Raw genomic sequence first — 18,807 nt, 5'->3', positions numbered from 1 at the left:
AGAACACTATAGGTCAATATCTGTCTTGAACAATGATACAAAAATCCCCAACAAAATATTAACAAATTAAATCCAGCACTGTATAAAAACAATTATACAATATGACCAAGTGGAGTTTATCTTGAAAATACAAGGCTGGTTCAATATTCAAAACATCAATCAATGCAATTCACCATATTACTAGTCTAAAGAAGAAAAACTACACAATTATACCAATTGATGCAGAAAAAGCATTTGACAGGATTCAACATCCATTCCAATAAAAAATTCTCAGCAAACTAGGATAAAAAGGAACTTCCACAACCTCATAAAGGTCATGTACAAAACACCAACATCTAATATCATACTTAGTGGTGAAAGACTGAATGCTTCCCCCTAAGATCAGGAATGAAGTAAGAATGTCTTCACTCACCATTGCTATTTGACATTATATTGGAATTTTAGTCAGTGTAATAAGGCAAGAATATAAAAGGCATACAGATTGGAAAGGAAGAAATAACATGTCTCTATTTGTAGATGACTTGATTGTTTACATTGAAACTTAAAGAAGTGACCACAAAAGTTCCTAGAACTGAGTTAAGTAAGGTCACAGGACAAAAGGTAAACACAGAAAAAAACTTACATCTATATACAGCAATGAATAACTGGAAAATGATATTTTTAAAACAATACCATTTACAACAGTTTCGAAAATACTGAATTACTTAGGTATAAATTTAACAAAACATGAATAGGATGTATATGCTGAAAACTACAAAACATTAATGAAAGAAATCAAAGAAGACCTAAATAAATGGAGGGACATCGTGTTCAGAACTGAAAGACTAAATTCCCCAAACTCATCAATATTTTAACTCAATTTCGTTAAATATCCCAACAGAATTTTTGTAAATATAGCCAAGCTCATCCTAAAATTAATGTAGAAATTTGAAAGAACTAGAAAAGTCAAAGTAAGTTTTAAAAAGAATAATGTTGAAGAATCAAACTACCCGATTTTAAGTTGTACTGTAAATCTAGATTAATTAAGATTGTGTGGTATTGGTGAAGGGAAAGCCACTTAGATCAGTGGAACAGAAGAAACAGCCCAGAAACAGACCCAAACAAACACGGCCAACTAATTTTTGACAAAGGTCCAAAAGAAAGTCTTTTCAACAAATGGTATTAAACCAATTGGACATTCATATGCTAAAAATTGAGCTTCAACCTTAACCTCATACCTTATACAAAAATTAACTCAAAATGTATCATAGATCTAAATGTAAAATCTAAAACTCTACAACTTTTAGAAGAAACTTTTAGAGAAAATCTTCATGACCTGGGGTTAGGCGAAGAGTTCTAACACAACATAAGAAGAAAAAAAATGATAAATTGGACTTCGTCAACATTTAAAACTTTACAAAAGATACTGGTAACAGAATAAAAAGGCAAGTTACAGACGAGAATACTTGTAAATCTCATATCTGACAAAGGCCTTATATCTAGAACAGAAGAAAATATTCTCAAATCACATAATCTTACAAAGACCTTGTATTTAAACTATATAAAGAATTCCCTAAATTCAACAGTAAGAAAACAAATAACCCAATTTAAAAATGGGCAAGGCCAGGTGATGTAGCTCACAAGTGTAATCCCAGCACTTTGGGAGGCCAAGACGGAGGATCACTTGAGATCAGCCTGAGCAACATAGTGAGACCCGATCTCTAAAAAAAAAAAAATGGAAAAATTAGCTGGGTGCGGTGACACATGCCTGTAGACCCAGCTACTCGGGAGGCTGAGGCAGGAGGATCGCTTGAGCCCAGGAGTTCGAGGTTGCAGTGAGCTTTGATGATACAACTGCACTCCAGCCTGAGCAACAGAGCAAGACCCTGTCTCAAAAAAAAAAAAAATGGGCAAAAGATTTAAACAGACATTTTACCAGAGTAGATAAATAGATGGCAAATAAGCTCATGAAAGGCTCATGAAATGATGTTGATATCATTAGTCATTAGGGAAGTAATAATTAAAACAACAATGAGATACCTATAAGAATAACTAAAATAAAAAATACTGCTAATACTAAGAGCTGGTGAGGATGAAGGACAAATGGAATGCTCATATATTCTTGTGGAAATGCAAAATGATACAGCCACTTAAAAAGCAGTTTGGCAGTTTCTTATAAAGTTAAAAATACCCTTATCATATGACCTAGCAATTCCGCTCCTGGGTATTTACCCTAAGGAAATAAAAACGTCTGTTCACACATAAACCTGCACTCAAATGTTTACAGCAGCTCTATTCACAATTACCCAAAACTGGAACCAACCCATATGTCCTTCAATGAGTGAATTGATAATTGTGGGATACCTATACAATGGGATACTATTTAGGAATGAACTATTGACATGCAACATCTTGGATAAGTCTCAAAGGCATTATGCTAGTAAAACAAGCCCATCTCAAAAGCTTAAAATACTGTATGATTTCATTTGTGTGACATTCTCAAAAAAGACAAAATCATAGTGATAGAGAATAGATCGGTGGTTGCCAGATGTTGGAATGGAAACAACTACAAAAAGGTAACACAAGGGATTTTTTTGGAGTAATTGAACTATTCTATATTCTGACTGTGGTTGTTTATATGAATCTATTCTTGTATAAAAATTCATAGAACTATATACACACACAGAGTCCATTTTACTGTATGTTAATTTAAAAATAAAATTAAAACATGATGTGTTGCTGTTTTAATATTTGAATACAATCTTTATCAGAATAAGTATACATCAAAAGATCAAAATTTGGAGGCATTCATTAGTTCCTTCTTAATTGTATAGCTGAAATATAAAATGCAACATTAGAGAAACTAGTCTTGCTTAGAATGGAGCTAGACATTGTTTCTAGTCAACACTTTGTATTCATATATATCAAATCCATAGCAACTTGAAGGTATTTTCTAATAGTGCTTTCATAAAGCTTAGATGTTTTGAATCCAACAGCACTAACTCATCATACTTTTCTTTTAAGGAACCCTAACAGTCTATGTAACAGATTTTTTTTTTTACATTTTTGACAGATTTAGGAACAAGGCATAATGAGTATGAATACAGGCTCTGGAATTAGACAGCCTAGTTCAAATCCTGGCTTTAGTACTTAATCTTTGACCTTGGACAAATTATTTTTCTGTGCCCCAGTTTCCTTATCTGAGGATAATTATAGTATTTACTACATAAGTTTGTTATGAAAATTACAATTAGTTAATATATGTAAAGCACTTAGAATAGTAGCTGGCACTTATTATTAATAAATGTTTGTTAAATAAAATGTACTAGGTTCTTATCCATATCCTTACAGGTATGCCACCTGACATTATAACTGATTAAATACCCAAATTATGTTTGCTGACTCATAAGGAATTTTACATTTATTAATAAACATGAAAAGGTTTAATTGTAAGGTTCTGCACTTGAGTCTTTCCCTCAAAACTATGACAGGTATAGTTTGTAGTACCCAAGCTTTGTCTGTCTACAATTCTAGTGAAGAAGGTGAACAGGCTTTCTGAACAGCAAATTCACTAGGTATCAAAAAGATAGGTACCAGCAAAAGGAAGCTAATTTGATCCTAAATCATGCTGATAAATTTACATTATCCACACTGGTCACACTACTCTTGAAGCATATATTCCACTCTAGTTTCACATTCAACCTAGTTACACAGACTTAATCTATGCAGCCTCACTGACAAGAATGAGAATAGTGGATAAAAGTTCTAGGGGAAAATATTTAGGCTCCATAAAAGGAATAATTAATACCAAAGAGTCTCTGAACATGGAATGGACTGCCGGAGCAGTTAGTGAATTCCATGTCACCAGAATGTTCAAGTAAGTTCAATGACCACTTGGTAGGACAATTATGATCACACCAACCACAATCATTCCCAAAATGCTTATTATGTCTGTTCCAGTTTATTTACGTTTATTATCTTCAATTCTCTCACCAACTCTATAATGTAGACACTATCCCCATTTTATAGATAAGGAAACCAAGGACCAGAGAGGTCAAATAAATTGCCCAAAATGTACAGTTTTTAAGTGGTAAAGCTGTGATTTGATCCAAGTCCTCTAATTCCATAGCACACATTCTTTCTATAATCCGTATTGCTTTTGGTTGAAAATTCAATGACATTCCATATTCCTTTCAATCCTGAGAGTCTGTGATTTGTTGAAATTATATCTTCCCGGATATAGATCCAGATCTTTCCTAGCCATTTCTATAACAGGGAAGAAGGTGTATTTCTCAGTGGCAAAAATGGCACGTCTTACCTTTAATGTTGGTTTGTTACTTCTGTGACAAAGATGTGTTACCAGCCAACATACTGCTCAGCATGTTAACAGACAATGAAATCAACAATAAATTGGTCTATGCCAAAAGGTATGATGTTTCTTACTCTTGAATTTACTTTCTAGACAGTGAGATTTAAAAACAAACAAAAGAGGTAAAATGTTTCTTATCTTTATAAAAGTAGTAAATGAACACGTAAGTAGAGGAAAATCTATGCCCTTACCTTTCTGCTCTTTCCCTTTGGCTAATTCTCAATTAAAATAAGATTCATGAAAATCTATAAGTGTTTTCAGAATTTGTTACAGTAATCTCTCATTAACTAAGTGTGGGGATGATTACATTCCTGAAAAATGCCATGTTAGGTAAAACCTTCATTGGCAAGTTCAAGAAAACAAGAAATATACAAGAGAATAAACCGATAAAATTGGTAATAAAGCAGAAAAGAATCTTCTCCCTCAGTTGTTCAAGAGCTCATATTCTGAAAGTCATGACCTGCTGTGGAAGACGGCATTTATTTATATTAACCATACTTCTTTTTTAAGCTTTTGATCCAGCTCTTACTATATTGATATTTAATGCTTGTTGTATTTGCTTTCTCACTGTTATCATTTTTATATGCCTTGGCAACATTCTTACTAGCCAGCTGGTCCTTCCACAAATGAAGGGCATGATTTTTCCAGGCCCAGTCTCCTACTGTTATTCTCCATTCATTATACAGGTGTCCCAAAAGTCGCCATACATAGGGAAAATGGGAAATTGTAGCTAAATGTACATTTATTTACAAAATACTCATTACAAAATTTTTCCTTTGTATGGAGACATTTGGGACACCCTGTATATGGAGGGTAGAGGGTGGACATGTGTTTTGACTCTTCTTTTCACAAAATATTTCTCTGTAGCATGCAATGATGTTTGATACCATTTTAACCACAGCAGAATTTCTTTCAAAATTAGAGTCAATTCTCTCAAACCCTGCGTGGCTTCATCAACTAAGTTTATGTAATATTCTAAATCCTTTGTTGTCATTTCAACAATGTGCATAGCATCTTCACCAAGAGTAGATTCCATCTCAAGAAACTACTTTCTTTGCCCATCTATAGGAAGAAACTACTCATCCATTCAAGTTTTATCATGAGATTGTAGCAATTCAGTCACATCTTCAGGCTCCATTTCTAATTCTAGTTCTCTTGCTATTCTCTGCAGTTACTTCCTTCACTGAAGTCTTGAACCCCTCAAACTTATCCATGAGGATTGGAATCAACTTCTTCCAAACTCCTATTAATGTTGATAATTTTGACCTCCTCCCATGAATCACAAATGTTCTTAATAGCACCTAGAATGGTGAATCCTTTCCAGAAGGTTTTCAATTGACTTGGCTCAGGTCCACCAGACGAATCATTATCTATGGCAGCTATAGCCTTACAAAATGTATTTCTTCAATAATAAGACTTGAAAGTCAAAAGTACTCCTTGATTTATGGGCTGCAGAACAAATGTTATGCTAGCATGAAAACCACATTAATCACCTTGTATGAATACATCTCCACCAGAGCTCTGGGTGACCAGGTGCATTGTTAATGAGCAGTAATATTTTGAAAGGAATCATTTTTTCTGAGCAGTAAGTCTCAATACTGAGCTTAAAATATTCAGTAAGCCATGGTGTAAATAGGTGTCCTGTTCTCCAGGCTTTGTTATTCCATTTCTAGAGCACAGGCAGGATAGACTTAGTACAATTCTTTAGGACCCTTGGATTTTCAAAATGGTCAAGGAACACTGGCTTCATCTTAAAATCACCAGCTGCATTAGCCCCTACCAGGAGAGTCAGCCTGTCCTTTGAAGCCAGGCATTGACTTCTCTCTAGCTATGAAAGTCCTAGATGGCATCTTGTTCCAATAAAAGGCTCTTTTGTCTACATCAAAAATCTGTTGTTGCCACGTACAGTGGTACCCACTAGCAATCCCAGCTGCTGAGGTGGGAGGATTGCTTGAGCCCAGGAATTCAGGGCTGCAATGAGCTACAATAGCACCACTGTACTCCTGCCTGGGTGACAGAGCGAGATGCCATCTTTCAAGAAAAAAAGAAAATCTGTGTTTAGTGTAGCCATCTTCATCAATTCTCTTAGCTAGAGCTTCTGAATAACTTGTTGCAGCTTCCCAATTACCATTGCTGCTTCACCTTACAATTTTGTGTTATGGAGACAGCTTCTATCCTTAAACCTCATGAACCAACCTCTGCTAGCTTCAGACTTTTCTTCTGCAGCTTACTCTCTCAGCCTTCATAGAATTGAAGAGAGTTAGAGCCTTGCTGTGGATTAGGCTTTGGGTTATGAGAACGTTGTGGCTGGTTAGATCTTCTATCCAGACCACTAAAACTTTCTCCCTATCAGCAATAAGGGTTTCACTTTCTTATCATTCATGTGTTCACTGGAGTAGCCCTTTTAATTGTCTTCAAGAACTTTTCCTTTGCATTCACAACTGCACTAACTGGTACAGGAGGCCTAGTTTTTGGCCTGTTTCAGCTTTCAACATACCTTCTTCACTAGCTTTTGATTTAAAGTGAGTGACGTGGGACTTTTCCTTACATTTGAACACTTAGAGACCATTGTATGGTTATTAATTGGCCTAATTTCAATATTGTTGTCTCAGAGAATAGGGAGGTCTGCAAACAGGGAAGGAGATAGGAGAATGGCAGAGGTTGGTGAAGCAGCCAGAACACACACATTTCTCAAGTTCACTGTCTTATACGGGGAGGCACAGTTAATAGTGCCCCAAAACAATTACAACAGAAACATCAAAGATCACTAATCACAGATCACCATAACAGATATAATAGTAATGAAAAACTTTGAAATATCACAAGAATTACCGAAATGTGACACGGAGACACACAAAGTGAGTACATGCTGTTGGAAAAACGGCACTGACAGACTTGCCTGATGGAGTGTTGCCACAAACCTTCAATTTGTAGGAATCGCTATATCTGTGAAGTGAAATATACAGGGAAGCACAATAAAATGATGTATGTCTGTATCTCAGTTTTGGAGAAGGACACTCAGAAAAGCTGTCTGACATGTGACAGGTCATGGAGCTGGTCTTAGTTAATACTGTCATAATTCAGAATTTCTCAAATACTATATAAATACTAAATAAAATAGAATTTTATTAATTAAATGATTACATAAATACTTAGGATTATAATTTTATGTAATTAGTATTATAATAGTATAATATATGTTACATTATAATGTTATAATATTTAGTTACGGTAAATAACATTATATTAAATACTGAATAAAACAGCAATAATCTGCATCCTGCATCGTTCAAACTATTTTGGCAAAGGCTATATTTGTTCTTCACCTACCTGACACTCTATGTTTGGCAACACTTTCCTGTGTTGGGTACAGAAATAGATTTTGGGAATGCTCATTAAAATGAAGTGTCATGGCCTCTACCTTCCTAGGGAATGAGGAGGAAACAGAGTACCCCTGCAGAGATTTTTAGTTGTCTTCTCTTTTTGGCCTATTAGTGTGGATTCAAGTACTAAATCTTTATGATTCATTGAACTGAAGAAATATGATTACTCATTAAAACCAAATAAAACACAATCGTTATATTTCATGGCTTTAGATGCCATTCATTTAATCTGCTTTACCTGTTTATTTCTAAGAGTCCCAAGGAAGGGATGAGGGAGGTAAGGAAAAAGCTACTTAAATACTAGCCTTTGAGGACAATATGATGACAAACTATGGAAAGCCAGTTTATCTAATATAAGTAAGATTAGGTGATGGGTAGATTGGAATGTAGGTGAGACACAGTCCAGCCAGAGGTTCAAGAATACCTAGGCAGAATTTTAAAGCTGCTTTTAATCAGGTAATAATTATTAGCATCATGTCAGCTTTTTACAAAACACCATAGGGGAAGCAAACACTGCTGGGGAGTCAGCCTCTCTGTCCTTTACTATCCCCTTTTCTGATGCCTCGTTAACCTGAGAACTCAGAAGACATAAAGAAATGGGTGTGGGAGTGCCTCTGGCACTAGTTCTCACTGGGGCATTCAAAGCTCTCAGAACAGTTCCAGTATTTAAACTCAATAAGCAGCAGGCCAGAAAGTAGAAAGGTTTGTGAAACTCTATCAGGTATAATATTTTGCAGTTGAATGAGATTTTGAGCATATTTAATTTGTTTCCATATTTCTGTAACTCAAATTATAGGCTTTGCCTTTTTTTCCTTACCCTTTTGTTTAGTTTTTCTGGTTCTTGAAACAATGACAATAAGAAGTGGGAGGGGGGAGATTTTAACATTGGCTTGCCAGTGCACTGCTGCTGGGCCCCTCTAGGTGAAAGGAGAAGGCCTAGTTGATATTTCATACTTTAACACCCAAAGTCGGCCAGCTTTGCCCTTGTCTTTGCCTTTGGAAGAAATGTATTCAGCGTCTGGACAGGATATATCATTTCTTTTGCTCGGTAGACCTTCCTCAATTTTAGGAATGGTTCTATGAATTACACATAGTAAAAAAATTTTTTAAATATGTGTTATGCTCAAATGAGCTAAATTTTATATGAAGAATAACAGCTCTGATGTTACAATAGTCCCCGAGGGTAATACAAAGGTTGTTGTTTGCAGAGAAAAGAGATAACATGCGAAGTATTGACTTCTAAAAATCTTAAGTCTGGTTCAGCATCTCACTTCATCTACTGAACTAATTTCTTTTTCTTGTGGAAAACCCACCTAGCAACCTCAGTAAGGAAGTTTTCTCTCAGCAAAAAATGAACGGGGATGAAATATGGGACAAACCTCTAGCTTAAAAAAAAAAAAAGACCAACAGCTCTACAAAGACTTGTAATTTTATAACATGTTTTGGTCTTTCAAACTCCATGAGACCAAGAACTGTATGCTCAATACATGGCTGTAATTAGACAGATGGGAATAACAGCCAATATTAATGATGGTTTTAGGTGAACTGAGAAATATCCACACAGTTATTTTCATGGATTGATCAATATTTTAAACTTGGGATGATAAGGATGGAATCTTATAGGTTTTATATAACTATCATAAATGGTTTATAGACTACTTACTGATCAGTAAGACTCAGCCAGAAGGATGCATTAAGGTTGGGAATGAGAAAACCAAGAGGTCAAAGCAACAGAGAAGCATGTACAGCTTCTACACAAGTTAGAGAAAATAAATATTTCAGATAAGATGCCATGGTTGAAAACTTGAGAGGTAAAGTCCTCATGCAAACACAAAGTAGATAGGAAAGGATCATTGTCCTTACAGATTCCTGGGAATGAGAATATCAACTCATAGTATAATGAAAATATCATCTGAGGTATTTACATCAGCATGTTTATTGAGCACTTGCTAAGTGCTAGGCATTGAGCTCGGCACTTTACATGCATTGTCTTATTTAGTTCTCAATGCAAGTCCACGGCATGTGTACTGTTATTGTTCCCATATTAAATATGAGGAAACTGAGGTTGAGAGCATAAGTAACTTGTCCAAAATCATAGAGCTAGCAAATAGCAAATCTTAAATCCAAACCCAAGTCTGTAAAGTCCATGCTCTTAAACTCTGATTGGACTGGTTTCTGATAGACACACCAGGAGCAGACTTAACATGACAGGGCAATAATATAATTATGGTCAGTAAAATGATTTGCTTCATATACCCTACCTTTGCATCATTTGTCTTTCCTACCTCTTTTTTCCCTCTAGTCAGGTTAAATTTGCAGGAATGGGGTCTGAAAAGCCCTGTTAGATATACCAGATTTGGAAAAAAAAAAAATCAATGAGCTAAAACATTTGTTAAATCCATCTTATGTCCTAGGCATCCTCTTTTCTCAAGAAGTTCTTATCTGCTAGGAGAATACAGACCTCAACTATAATTTTGTGAGCTGAGTATTATGCCAGTGCTAAGCAAAGTGAATTATGGGAGCTAACAAAATGGGCACAGATTTCAGTGTACTTGTGCTTAGAAAATAAAAGGTCTCAAATTCTTCTTGTCCATTTTAGTTTAATTTATGCTTCAAGGTTACAAGTTATTCTGCCTAATAGAGTCAGGTGGTGGGGGGGATGGTTATGTAGTCTTAATTTTTAAAATGTTAAGCACCAGTACATACTATTTTCTAAATAGTTTAAAGGGCATTTTCCTAGAATCAGGTAAATGAGAGCAAGCAAGTGACCTACTTAGAGCAAAAATTGCTCTGGGTTATAAAGGATGGGAAGCCAAGTGCGTCCTGGAAACCATAGCATCTGGTCTTGTTTTATGCCTCATCTATCAATCTGTTGTTACAGGAATTGAGAATTAAAATTTCAACCACTGTTTCTTCTATTTTAGCTAGTGAATCTATACCTTTGTTATTCTTACCTAATCCTTCCCACCTCCTCCCCCATTTAAGAAACTACATGAGGGGCATTTATGAAAGTCCATTTATGCCTTAAAACTTTTGATGAGGCTATAGTAAGGTTAGACATGTTCCAAAGCAATTCTCTGTTTTTGCTCAATCCTGACTTTTCACATACAGTATCATTTTAACAGTACTGTATTAAAGCTAAACAACAAAATGTTGTAGATTTTAAATAAATATCTAAGTTCTAGAAAATGTTTTTTGGCCGACAGTTAAAAAATGTACAATTGGCAGCACTGCATGAGAAAAAGGGTTACGTATGATGTAAGGTTGTTTGTAGGTAGTGCTACCCTGATAACATGGGAAAATTATTAATATATATAACTCATTTTTATATACACTTATTTTAAATTATGTGTAAAGTTTAAAAACACAAAAGCATGGAAAGTAGATTTATAACATGTCCTTTGAACTTTGCTGTAGTCTTTCTTTTAGCTCTGTGCTTTTTATAGAATGGAGCTATCAATTCATCTTTCCACTTCCTCTTATCTGTTGAAATTTTAATTTTCCATTATTTTTGCCTTGATTCCACCTTACTCTTTCTATTTGAGCTTCAAGCACTAAATCTTGGTCTTTCTTCATGCTCACATGGTTACCTTTCTTTCTCCACCCATTCTATTTAATTTATCCCATTGCTTCCCAGTCTTTTGGCTAAGGTCAAGTGTGTCTATTTAATTTACCTTGTCAAAATGATAATTAAGATTATTCCTTTCTGATTAAATATTTTAAAAAGAATCAAAGTTACCAAGTGACTATTACTACTGGCATAATTATTGCGATATAATTTTATCTATTTGTTGAAGTTCTGCTCATTCTAAATCACTGTCAAGTGAATTATTTCTAATGAGCAATGAATAAGGTCAGGTTTACTATGTTTACTTATCCAAGCATTTCAGATTTGTTTTTCCTTCTAAAGGGATTTTATTCCAAATCTCATCATGAGGTTTCCTTGCCTTAATTTCTTGATGCATCTCAGCTAGCTTAATGGTTCAGATGACCAGATAGGCCTTTTGGGCTGGGGTGGTAGAAATTTTTGCAAAAATACATCTCAAGTCTACACTCACTAGGGCAGAGTTCTTAGAAGTGTGGTCCAAAACTACCTATATCCAAATCATTTCATGTTATTGATTGAGAGGCTTAAACAATAGAAATTTGTTTCTCAGAGTTCTAAAGGCTGGGAAGTCCAAGATTAGGGTGCCGGAACATTCTGTGTCTGGTGAGGGTACCCTTCCTGGCTTGTAGACATTGTATCTTCACATGGCAGAGAGCCAGATGCTTATTAAAAATGCAGATTCCTGGGCCAAAACCTAGAGAACTTAAATGGGAGCCTCTAAGGCTAGGAGTCAGGAATTTGCATTTTGCCAAGTTTTCCAAGTTAATCTATATGCAATGAAATTTGAGAACTAATCTTAGGAATCCCTTCCTCCCACCAGGTATCCAATGCATTGACCTTGGCTGCAAAGCAAACTAACCACATCCCATCCAATAATAAAAATGGAAAATTCATTATCATGGGGCAGAACTGCTGTAACTATTTTAGCACATTGGTACAAAAAACACACTTCAAAAAAACCCCCAATTTTCTATAATAAATATAATAATCATTTTTAATATCTTGATTCTAACAAAGAGGGAAGGCCCAGAAAGTCTACAAGAAATCTGTTGTTATAACATCCTGATTAATATTACATATAATGGATTATTTATTGAGCCCCTACTGTGGGCCAAATACGGTATTTTGTGTTGCCAGGGATTATATAAAGCTATCCTGGGATGAAAAGTATATGTTCATTCTTATCTATTCTGGAAGAACCTAGTTGATTGAGTGATTGGTGGAAAGGTATGTGGGAAGGCAGTTATTTGATGTCTTAGGGCCTAGACGTAGGAGCTTTCTTAAGGATTTGCTAAGTGAAAGCATTAGCTCCAAAAGGTGTTAGGTATAGGCATTTGGTTTATAGCCAAACCACAGGAAAGGGAACAAGAAAAAGCACTTATTTTGAAATTTGTAGACTCTTTATGGTCAGCCTTGATTACTTTATCCAACAATTTCCTTTCCTGTGCAATCATACCGTAGATATTAGGCAGATGAACTGAGACTAGATGTAACCATATTAGGAGCTCCACCACATTGCAGAATTCATCTAGGATGTCCTTAGTGGGGTGACCAATTCCTTGTGATTTGCCTGAGACTTTCTCTGTTTTAGCAATGAAAATCCTACATTCCAGAGAACCCCTCAGTCTCAAGCAAACTGGCTAGGTTGGTCACCCTAGTCCTTAGAGTAAAGCAGGTGAAATTCTTAGGTGAATCAGTTTTGCTCACTAATGATGGAAATCCATTACCATCTTGAATTTCTCAGCTCATTTTCCTTAACCAGTGTGTATGATTATCCTAGCGTACCACAAAACCTAGGTTTCTTTCCTTCAGTAACTCCTCCCTTTTAGCCCCGTCAAATCATGTCCCCATGAACCTCCCAAGCAATGACTAAGCTTGGGATCATCCCATGAACCCAGTGCAGAGTCCCTTCCAAGACTGCTGAGCACAGATGGCCTCTGTTTTGAGTATGTGTGTGTGTGTGTGTGTGTGTGTGTGTGTATGTGTGAACATTGTCCTGGTCTCATAATCTTCCTGTTCTTCTCCAAGGTCTATTTCACTCTCTAAATAATCAGTCTAGTACTCCCATATCTAGCTTCACAATAATTTTTCAAAACTTATATTATGAATGTAGGCACACACATATATGAAGCCTTAAAGACAAAAAGATATGGAAGTAAAACATGAACCACTTAATAGTACTAAATTCCATTCTGAATGATTCTTGTCAATGAACTAAATTATAGTTTTTCAACACTCACACATCCCTTCTTATCCATTAAAGTCTTGTGAGTTTGGCATTTCATGGTCTTACCTCTTTCAACTAGATTTTAAAATTTAACTATTAATTTAACTATTAATAGTATTAAAGTACCATCTCAAAGAGAAAATGTAAAGTGCAGCGTTTGAATTAGATGATCTAGGTTCTGAGGAAATTTTGCCACATATTAGGTGCATGAACTTTGGAAAGTTTCTCTCTTTAAGCTTTAAGCTTTCAAATTTGCTCATCTATAAAAACAGAGAAAATAATGTCGATTTTAGAGGATTTTGGGGGGAGGAATTTAGATTATGGATGTAAAGCACATAACAGCATATTGCCTGACCCCAGTGGACATTCACTAAATTGTAGGTATTATCCTCGCTACAATACAAGTTTGTAACTAGTATTATTTGTTAATTCAACAATCAGGCTGCAGAATTCTTTAGCCATCCAAGACAGCGCCTCAAGGAGAGAGGCACAAACTGCTTTCCTGAGGAAGAGAAGGAGGGGAACTGTCTCATTGCTTTATAGTCTCACCGCCTCTATCTGAAAGAAGTGATGCCTCTTGTATGTGAGGACAGTGTCTAATGTCATCTGCCTCCCAGCAGTCTGTGTATTCAGGAGGTGCTGGCTTTCAGGTTTGTTCCCTTGGGTCCTCTTGTGTCACATCGTTCATTCTGGAAAGAGGAAGGGGTAAAAGAAAAAGGGAAGTCACCAAAAAGCAAAATCTGTCACAGGATGCCCTATTCTGTCCTAGCTACCGGGCCTGCCTGCGTGGGCTGCTAAATCGTTTCGCTAAAGGATTTTCAAGCGCCACCCCCAGGTGTTTGTCAGCACAGAAATAGGGGAGGAGGGTGAGCTCATCCTAGAAACTGAAAGGCAGATGGTGAAGAATGAGGAGTGGTCCTGTGCGTCTGCGCTCTGGCTAAGAAGTACAGACGTAGAGCCGCAGCGTGAGGGTTTGCACGCAGCGGTGGGAGTGAGTTAGGTTCAAGCCGGAGCCAGGGAAGAATTCCCTTGCGGGGCACGCAGAGCATTCCTGCACTCTCAAGAAGGCTCCCGATTTGTCAGGGTTGTTCCTGGAACCCGCGAGCAGCGCAGGGACTTTTTGTGATACGCGCGTTCCCAAATTCAATCTCGGACACGCAGTAGCTAAACTCAGAGCGTTGGTTCGTGTGCTGCTTGTAGACACACTGGCTTCGCAAAGCGCCTCGCCCAGCAGGTACCAAGTTAAGTATCTGGTGCGCGAATTTGCTCCGGCCGGGTCCCCTGACCATGTCTAAGACTTGGAACTCACTCTTCTTTCTGCGCGCCAGCGGCCGCGGGTCGCGCATGCTCCGCCCCAGGGGGCGGACCGCGGCCCCCGCCGGAAGTGTTCTCGCTCAGGCGGCATTTCCTTCCTGTGTGAGGCCGGCTCCGGGCTTTTGCTCCCGCTGTTTCTGCCCCCGGGTGAGTAGCGGGTTCCTGCGGACCTCGACGGACGGGTGTAGGATCCCGCGGAGCTCCTTCAGGGACCAGCTCGGATCTGGGAAACCCAGCCGGGAAGGTCACCTCGCCCTCCTCCCACGCCCCACCTCAGTGCCGCCCCCCAGAGCCCCGCAGCCTTTAGTATCGAGCGCATTAAGCTCCAAGGGCGTCCGGGGCCTCGCCGTGGCTTCCGGCCCGGCCTGGGCCCTTAGGTCTCAGTTGGCTCTGCCCCCGAGATTTGTGCCATTACCGAGGAAATTTTTGTACTCAGCCTGCTCAGTGGGTGATTGGGGTCGTTCTGGGAGATCTCGGAACCAGACTTCTAGGTGATGGCAGCTGGAATAAACCAGGTCTGATTGTCGCACAGGCGCTGCTACCACCTTGTGCTAAAGCGAAAGTGGTTCTTCTGGGCTGGGTACGCTTTCGCAGAGGAAGATGGTGTTAATAATAACCTGCCCTCTATGTGAAGGTTGGCAGGCCTTCATTGTTATAGGATGTATTCAGAGGGCCTTGATGCCTGTGAAACTGGGACTTTGAGTTTGAGAAACCCTTTGTAAAAACACTGCAGTGAATTAGGAGAGAAATACTACAGTATGAACACTATACTGTCTCCTTTTAACCTGTCAATAATTTGCTCATAGACAAGGTAGTACAGTTTCGAAGTTTTTCACCTTGAAATGGAGAACTCATTAAAAAGAGACTATCAGATATCATGTTTGCCCAACAAGTAACTATAAATTAGTGTTTTGCCATATTTCTTAGTTGTACATAGCACTATCTTTGTGTATGTACATATTTTTGTATTCGTTTTGTTGAAACTGATGTTTAATACAAGATTGAAACACACTCCTTCCTGTCGTATGCACATGCAGCTGTTATTGTCTGTTCTGCTGTAATGGTATTGTTACTGTAACGGCCTTACATTGCAGGTTTATCAGTGCCATATGAATGATAGATGAGTGTACAATAAAGCGTATACAGTTACAATCTACAAAACAAGTTTCAGTTTCGTTTCAGAATTTTGAAGTCATTTAAAAAGATGGACAACTGTTTTAGAGGTGGCTGGCCTTAATAAACCTAATTTCAGAATAGGAAAATATATAAACAGGGGTTTTATATCTTGACATTTTTTATAGGATTTTAAAAATTCTTCCTATCTTGGTGACTTTGGGATGTGCTGATAGCCCTAATTTGTCCATGTAGTTCAGTGCACTTCCAGTAGATAACATTATCATTGGTATTAAGTCAAACTAAAATGAAAAATGTTTTTGGAATGCCACCACTTTTCATAAATTAAGTTAATAAAACCCTTATCTTGTCTAAATTGGTTTATTTTCATCTATGAATATAGCCCACATAATGATACCACACATTCTAACCTCATTTTCAACTTTGTCAGAATAAAGACTAGAAAAGTCAGGTTTTCACTTCCTGTGAGAAGTGAAGTATTGTGTAACCTATATTTTGGAATCCATGCTGATGGAAGAAGCACACCGTTTTGTTATATGAGGCGAGATTTTAGTTAGGTAACTTCTCCCTTCTGGCTCCTTTTTTCCTGTTTCCTTTTTTCCTGTTTTTCCTTTTTTCCTGTAATTAATATAATAATTGGACAGTGTTCCTTGAGTAAAGTAATTGTATCTTAGCCTTTATTGTATATTCAGTATTTGGTAGGTGTGATATATAAATGTTAAATAAGTGCTCGTTGAATGAATCAAATCACTTACCATCCATAGGCCAAAGTTTCTTCATCCAAATCGAAGGCTTTCAATTAATTAAGTTTAAATTAAATAATGTAGTTATTGTGAAGTGATTGGCTCCTAGTAATGGAGAAGTGTAGAACCTTGACTTTTGAAAATCCTTCAAAAGTCTGGCAATGACTGTTGTAATAATCAACCGGGAGGTTTTTCTTTAGTTGCAGTTTGTCTCTTGAACAGATAATTTTGAGTAGCCTGTGTTTTATGTGTGACAAACACACAAAAGATGGATAAGTTATAAATGTTGTTTATAAGGATTTAAATGCTAGCTCAGTAGAATAGATATCCCAGAGTTCAATAATGATTAAAACAAGACATTTCTTAAGATAGTGTAATAATGAATAAATGTAGAGGATTCATGTGATCTGAAAGGCTTCATGGAGCACATAAAGTTGATTTTTTGAAGTTTGGATAGAATTTGACTAATCCTAGATGAATAAGAGGAAATGGCCCATCTAGGATACCAGGCAGATACTCCTAAGGTAAAATACGTGTGGCATTTTCAGATGATAGTGACTCCAGCTACTGAGAGTTCCCACTGAGAAGTGAGAGATAAAATGCTTAATTTTGACTCTGGAGCTAAATCAAGATAGTCTTGAATCCTCGGGAATCCTGTGAAGGGAAAGCTTTGGGGTCTTTTGGTTAGGGAGGAGTATATGGTTTTGAATGGAGAGGAGGTATATCAGAGGAATTAAAAAATTGTTGGAGCTATTCTAGAGGGAGGGAGGTAAAGAGGATCTTTAGTAGTAGTGAGAAGAGAAATAGTAATTTTGGAGCTGGAAGGACCATGGATTAATTAATCTATACAGTACCTAATTTTTACCTGTTTCCAAGCCATCTGTACAAATTCTGGCTTACTCATTTTCATATGAGTACAAAATATATATTCTCTTTTTCCTATATATACCATAGCACTCAGCACAGAACCGAGTATAATGGCATTATTTGAAGCTGAGATCCTATCTCCCAAAATGTGATAGTCATGTCATCCCTAACTAGCTTATTCTTCTGGATAGTTATTGCCCTTGACAGGAGTGCGTATCTTCTGTAAGCCTAGCTTTGATTGACGTAGCTGCTCAGGGATGTATGTAAAAATAGGTACATTGCCTCTTTTTTTTTCTCTGTAGTTTTGGTGAGTGCTGTATTCTTGTAGTGGTTCGGTTGGTTAAAAATTTTTGAAAGCTCTGTTGCTTCATATTTTGCTGGGTTGTTGGGAGCAATCGGATGGCTCAAAAAATTTGTCACTTATCAATTGAGAAATGGCATGTTTACATTTAAGCAGTCCTTGAAAACAATTGAGGAAAAAGTGAGTCAATTCACAGTTTGAATTTCACTCTCAAAAATTACCTAGTATATATTACACTTAATAGAAGAAATTCTTACCATAAACATTAGTATTGTTGGGCTGCCTTTCTTCAGTTGGATTAGTGTTATAGTTGGTACTTTTCTAGACTCTCTGAAATAGTTATTTAAAAGCTGTTTGAAAGAATAAATACCTTAAGATAGTTACTATATTTTTTAAATAGAATTATTAGTTCTACTACTAAATAAACCTTAGTTCCTAATCTACTTCAGTTTCCAAAAGGAACTTTAAATGTATTTCTTTACTTAACATTTAAAACTCCATTTCCCCTTGAAGTCAAACACTTTTTTTAAGGTAGGTAATACTTCAGTTTGACTAGAATTTAGTTTTTCTTGCTTAGTTTAATCTACTTTATTACTCTTCCAATTTTAATATAATTTTACCTAGTAATGTTTCTGTTTGTTTTTTAAGGTTAACAATCAAGATGGTACATGCTGAAACCTTTTCTCGTCCCTTGAGTCGGAATGAAGTTGTTGGTTTAATTTTCCGTTTGACAATATTTGGTGCAGTAACATACTTTACTATCAAATGGATGGTAGATGCAATTGATCCAACCAGAAAGCAAAAAGTAGAAGCTCAGAAACAGGTATGAAATGTTTGAAGATCATTTTTCTTATGGCTAGCAAATATTTTCCCCCAAACTAAG

General features: G+C 36.8%; 1 protein-coding gene and 1 pseudogene across 2 annotated transcripts in view; both read left to right on the top strand.

The window, feature by feature from the left end:
- LOC105822644 overlaps positions 1-14,565 on the top strand; it is a 15,344-nt pseudogene extending 779 nt beyond the window's left edge. The window contains exon 2 of the transcript XR_001138113.1: positions 14,401-14,565. The product of XR_001138113.1 is annotated as a high mobility group protein B1 pseudogene (transcript). The remainder of the gene's footprint in view (positions 1-14,400) is intronic.
- A 344-nt stretch (positions 14,566-14,909) lies between these two features.
- The window catches only part of ATAD1 (ATPase family, AAA domain containing 1), an 88,756-nt gene continuing 84,858 nt past the window's right edge, over positions 14,910-18,807 (top strand). Inside the window, exons 1-2 of the mRNA XM_012659744.1 lie at positions 14,910-15,026; positions 18,573-18,747. Coding sequence (XP_012515198.1) covers positions 18,586-18,747 — 162 coding nt within the window. The 5' untranslated portion in view covers positions 14,910-15,026; positions 18,573-18,585. The remainder of the gene's footprint in view (positions 15,027-18,572; positions 18,748-18,807) is intronic.

The sequence above is a fragment of the Propithecus coquereli genome, unplaced genomic scaffold, assembly GCF_000956105.1.
Source record: "Propithecus coquereli isolate 6110/MARCELLA unplaced genomic scaffold, Pcoq_1.0 Scaffold63, whole genome shotgun sequence".
In the NCBI taxonomy this organism is placed as follows: Eukaryota; Metazoa; Chordata; class Mammalia; order Primates; family Indriidae; genus Propithecus; species Propithecus coquereli.
Note: the sequence above shows the minus strand (reverse complement) of the source record. Positions and strands in the feature narration are given on the sequence as shown.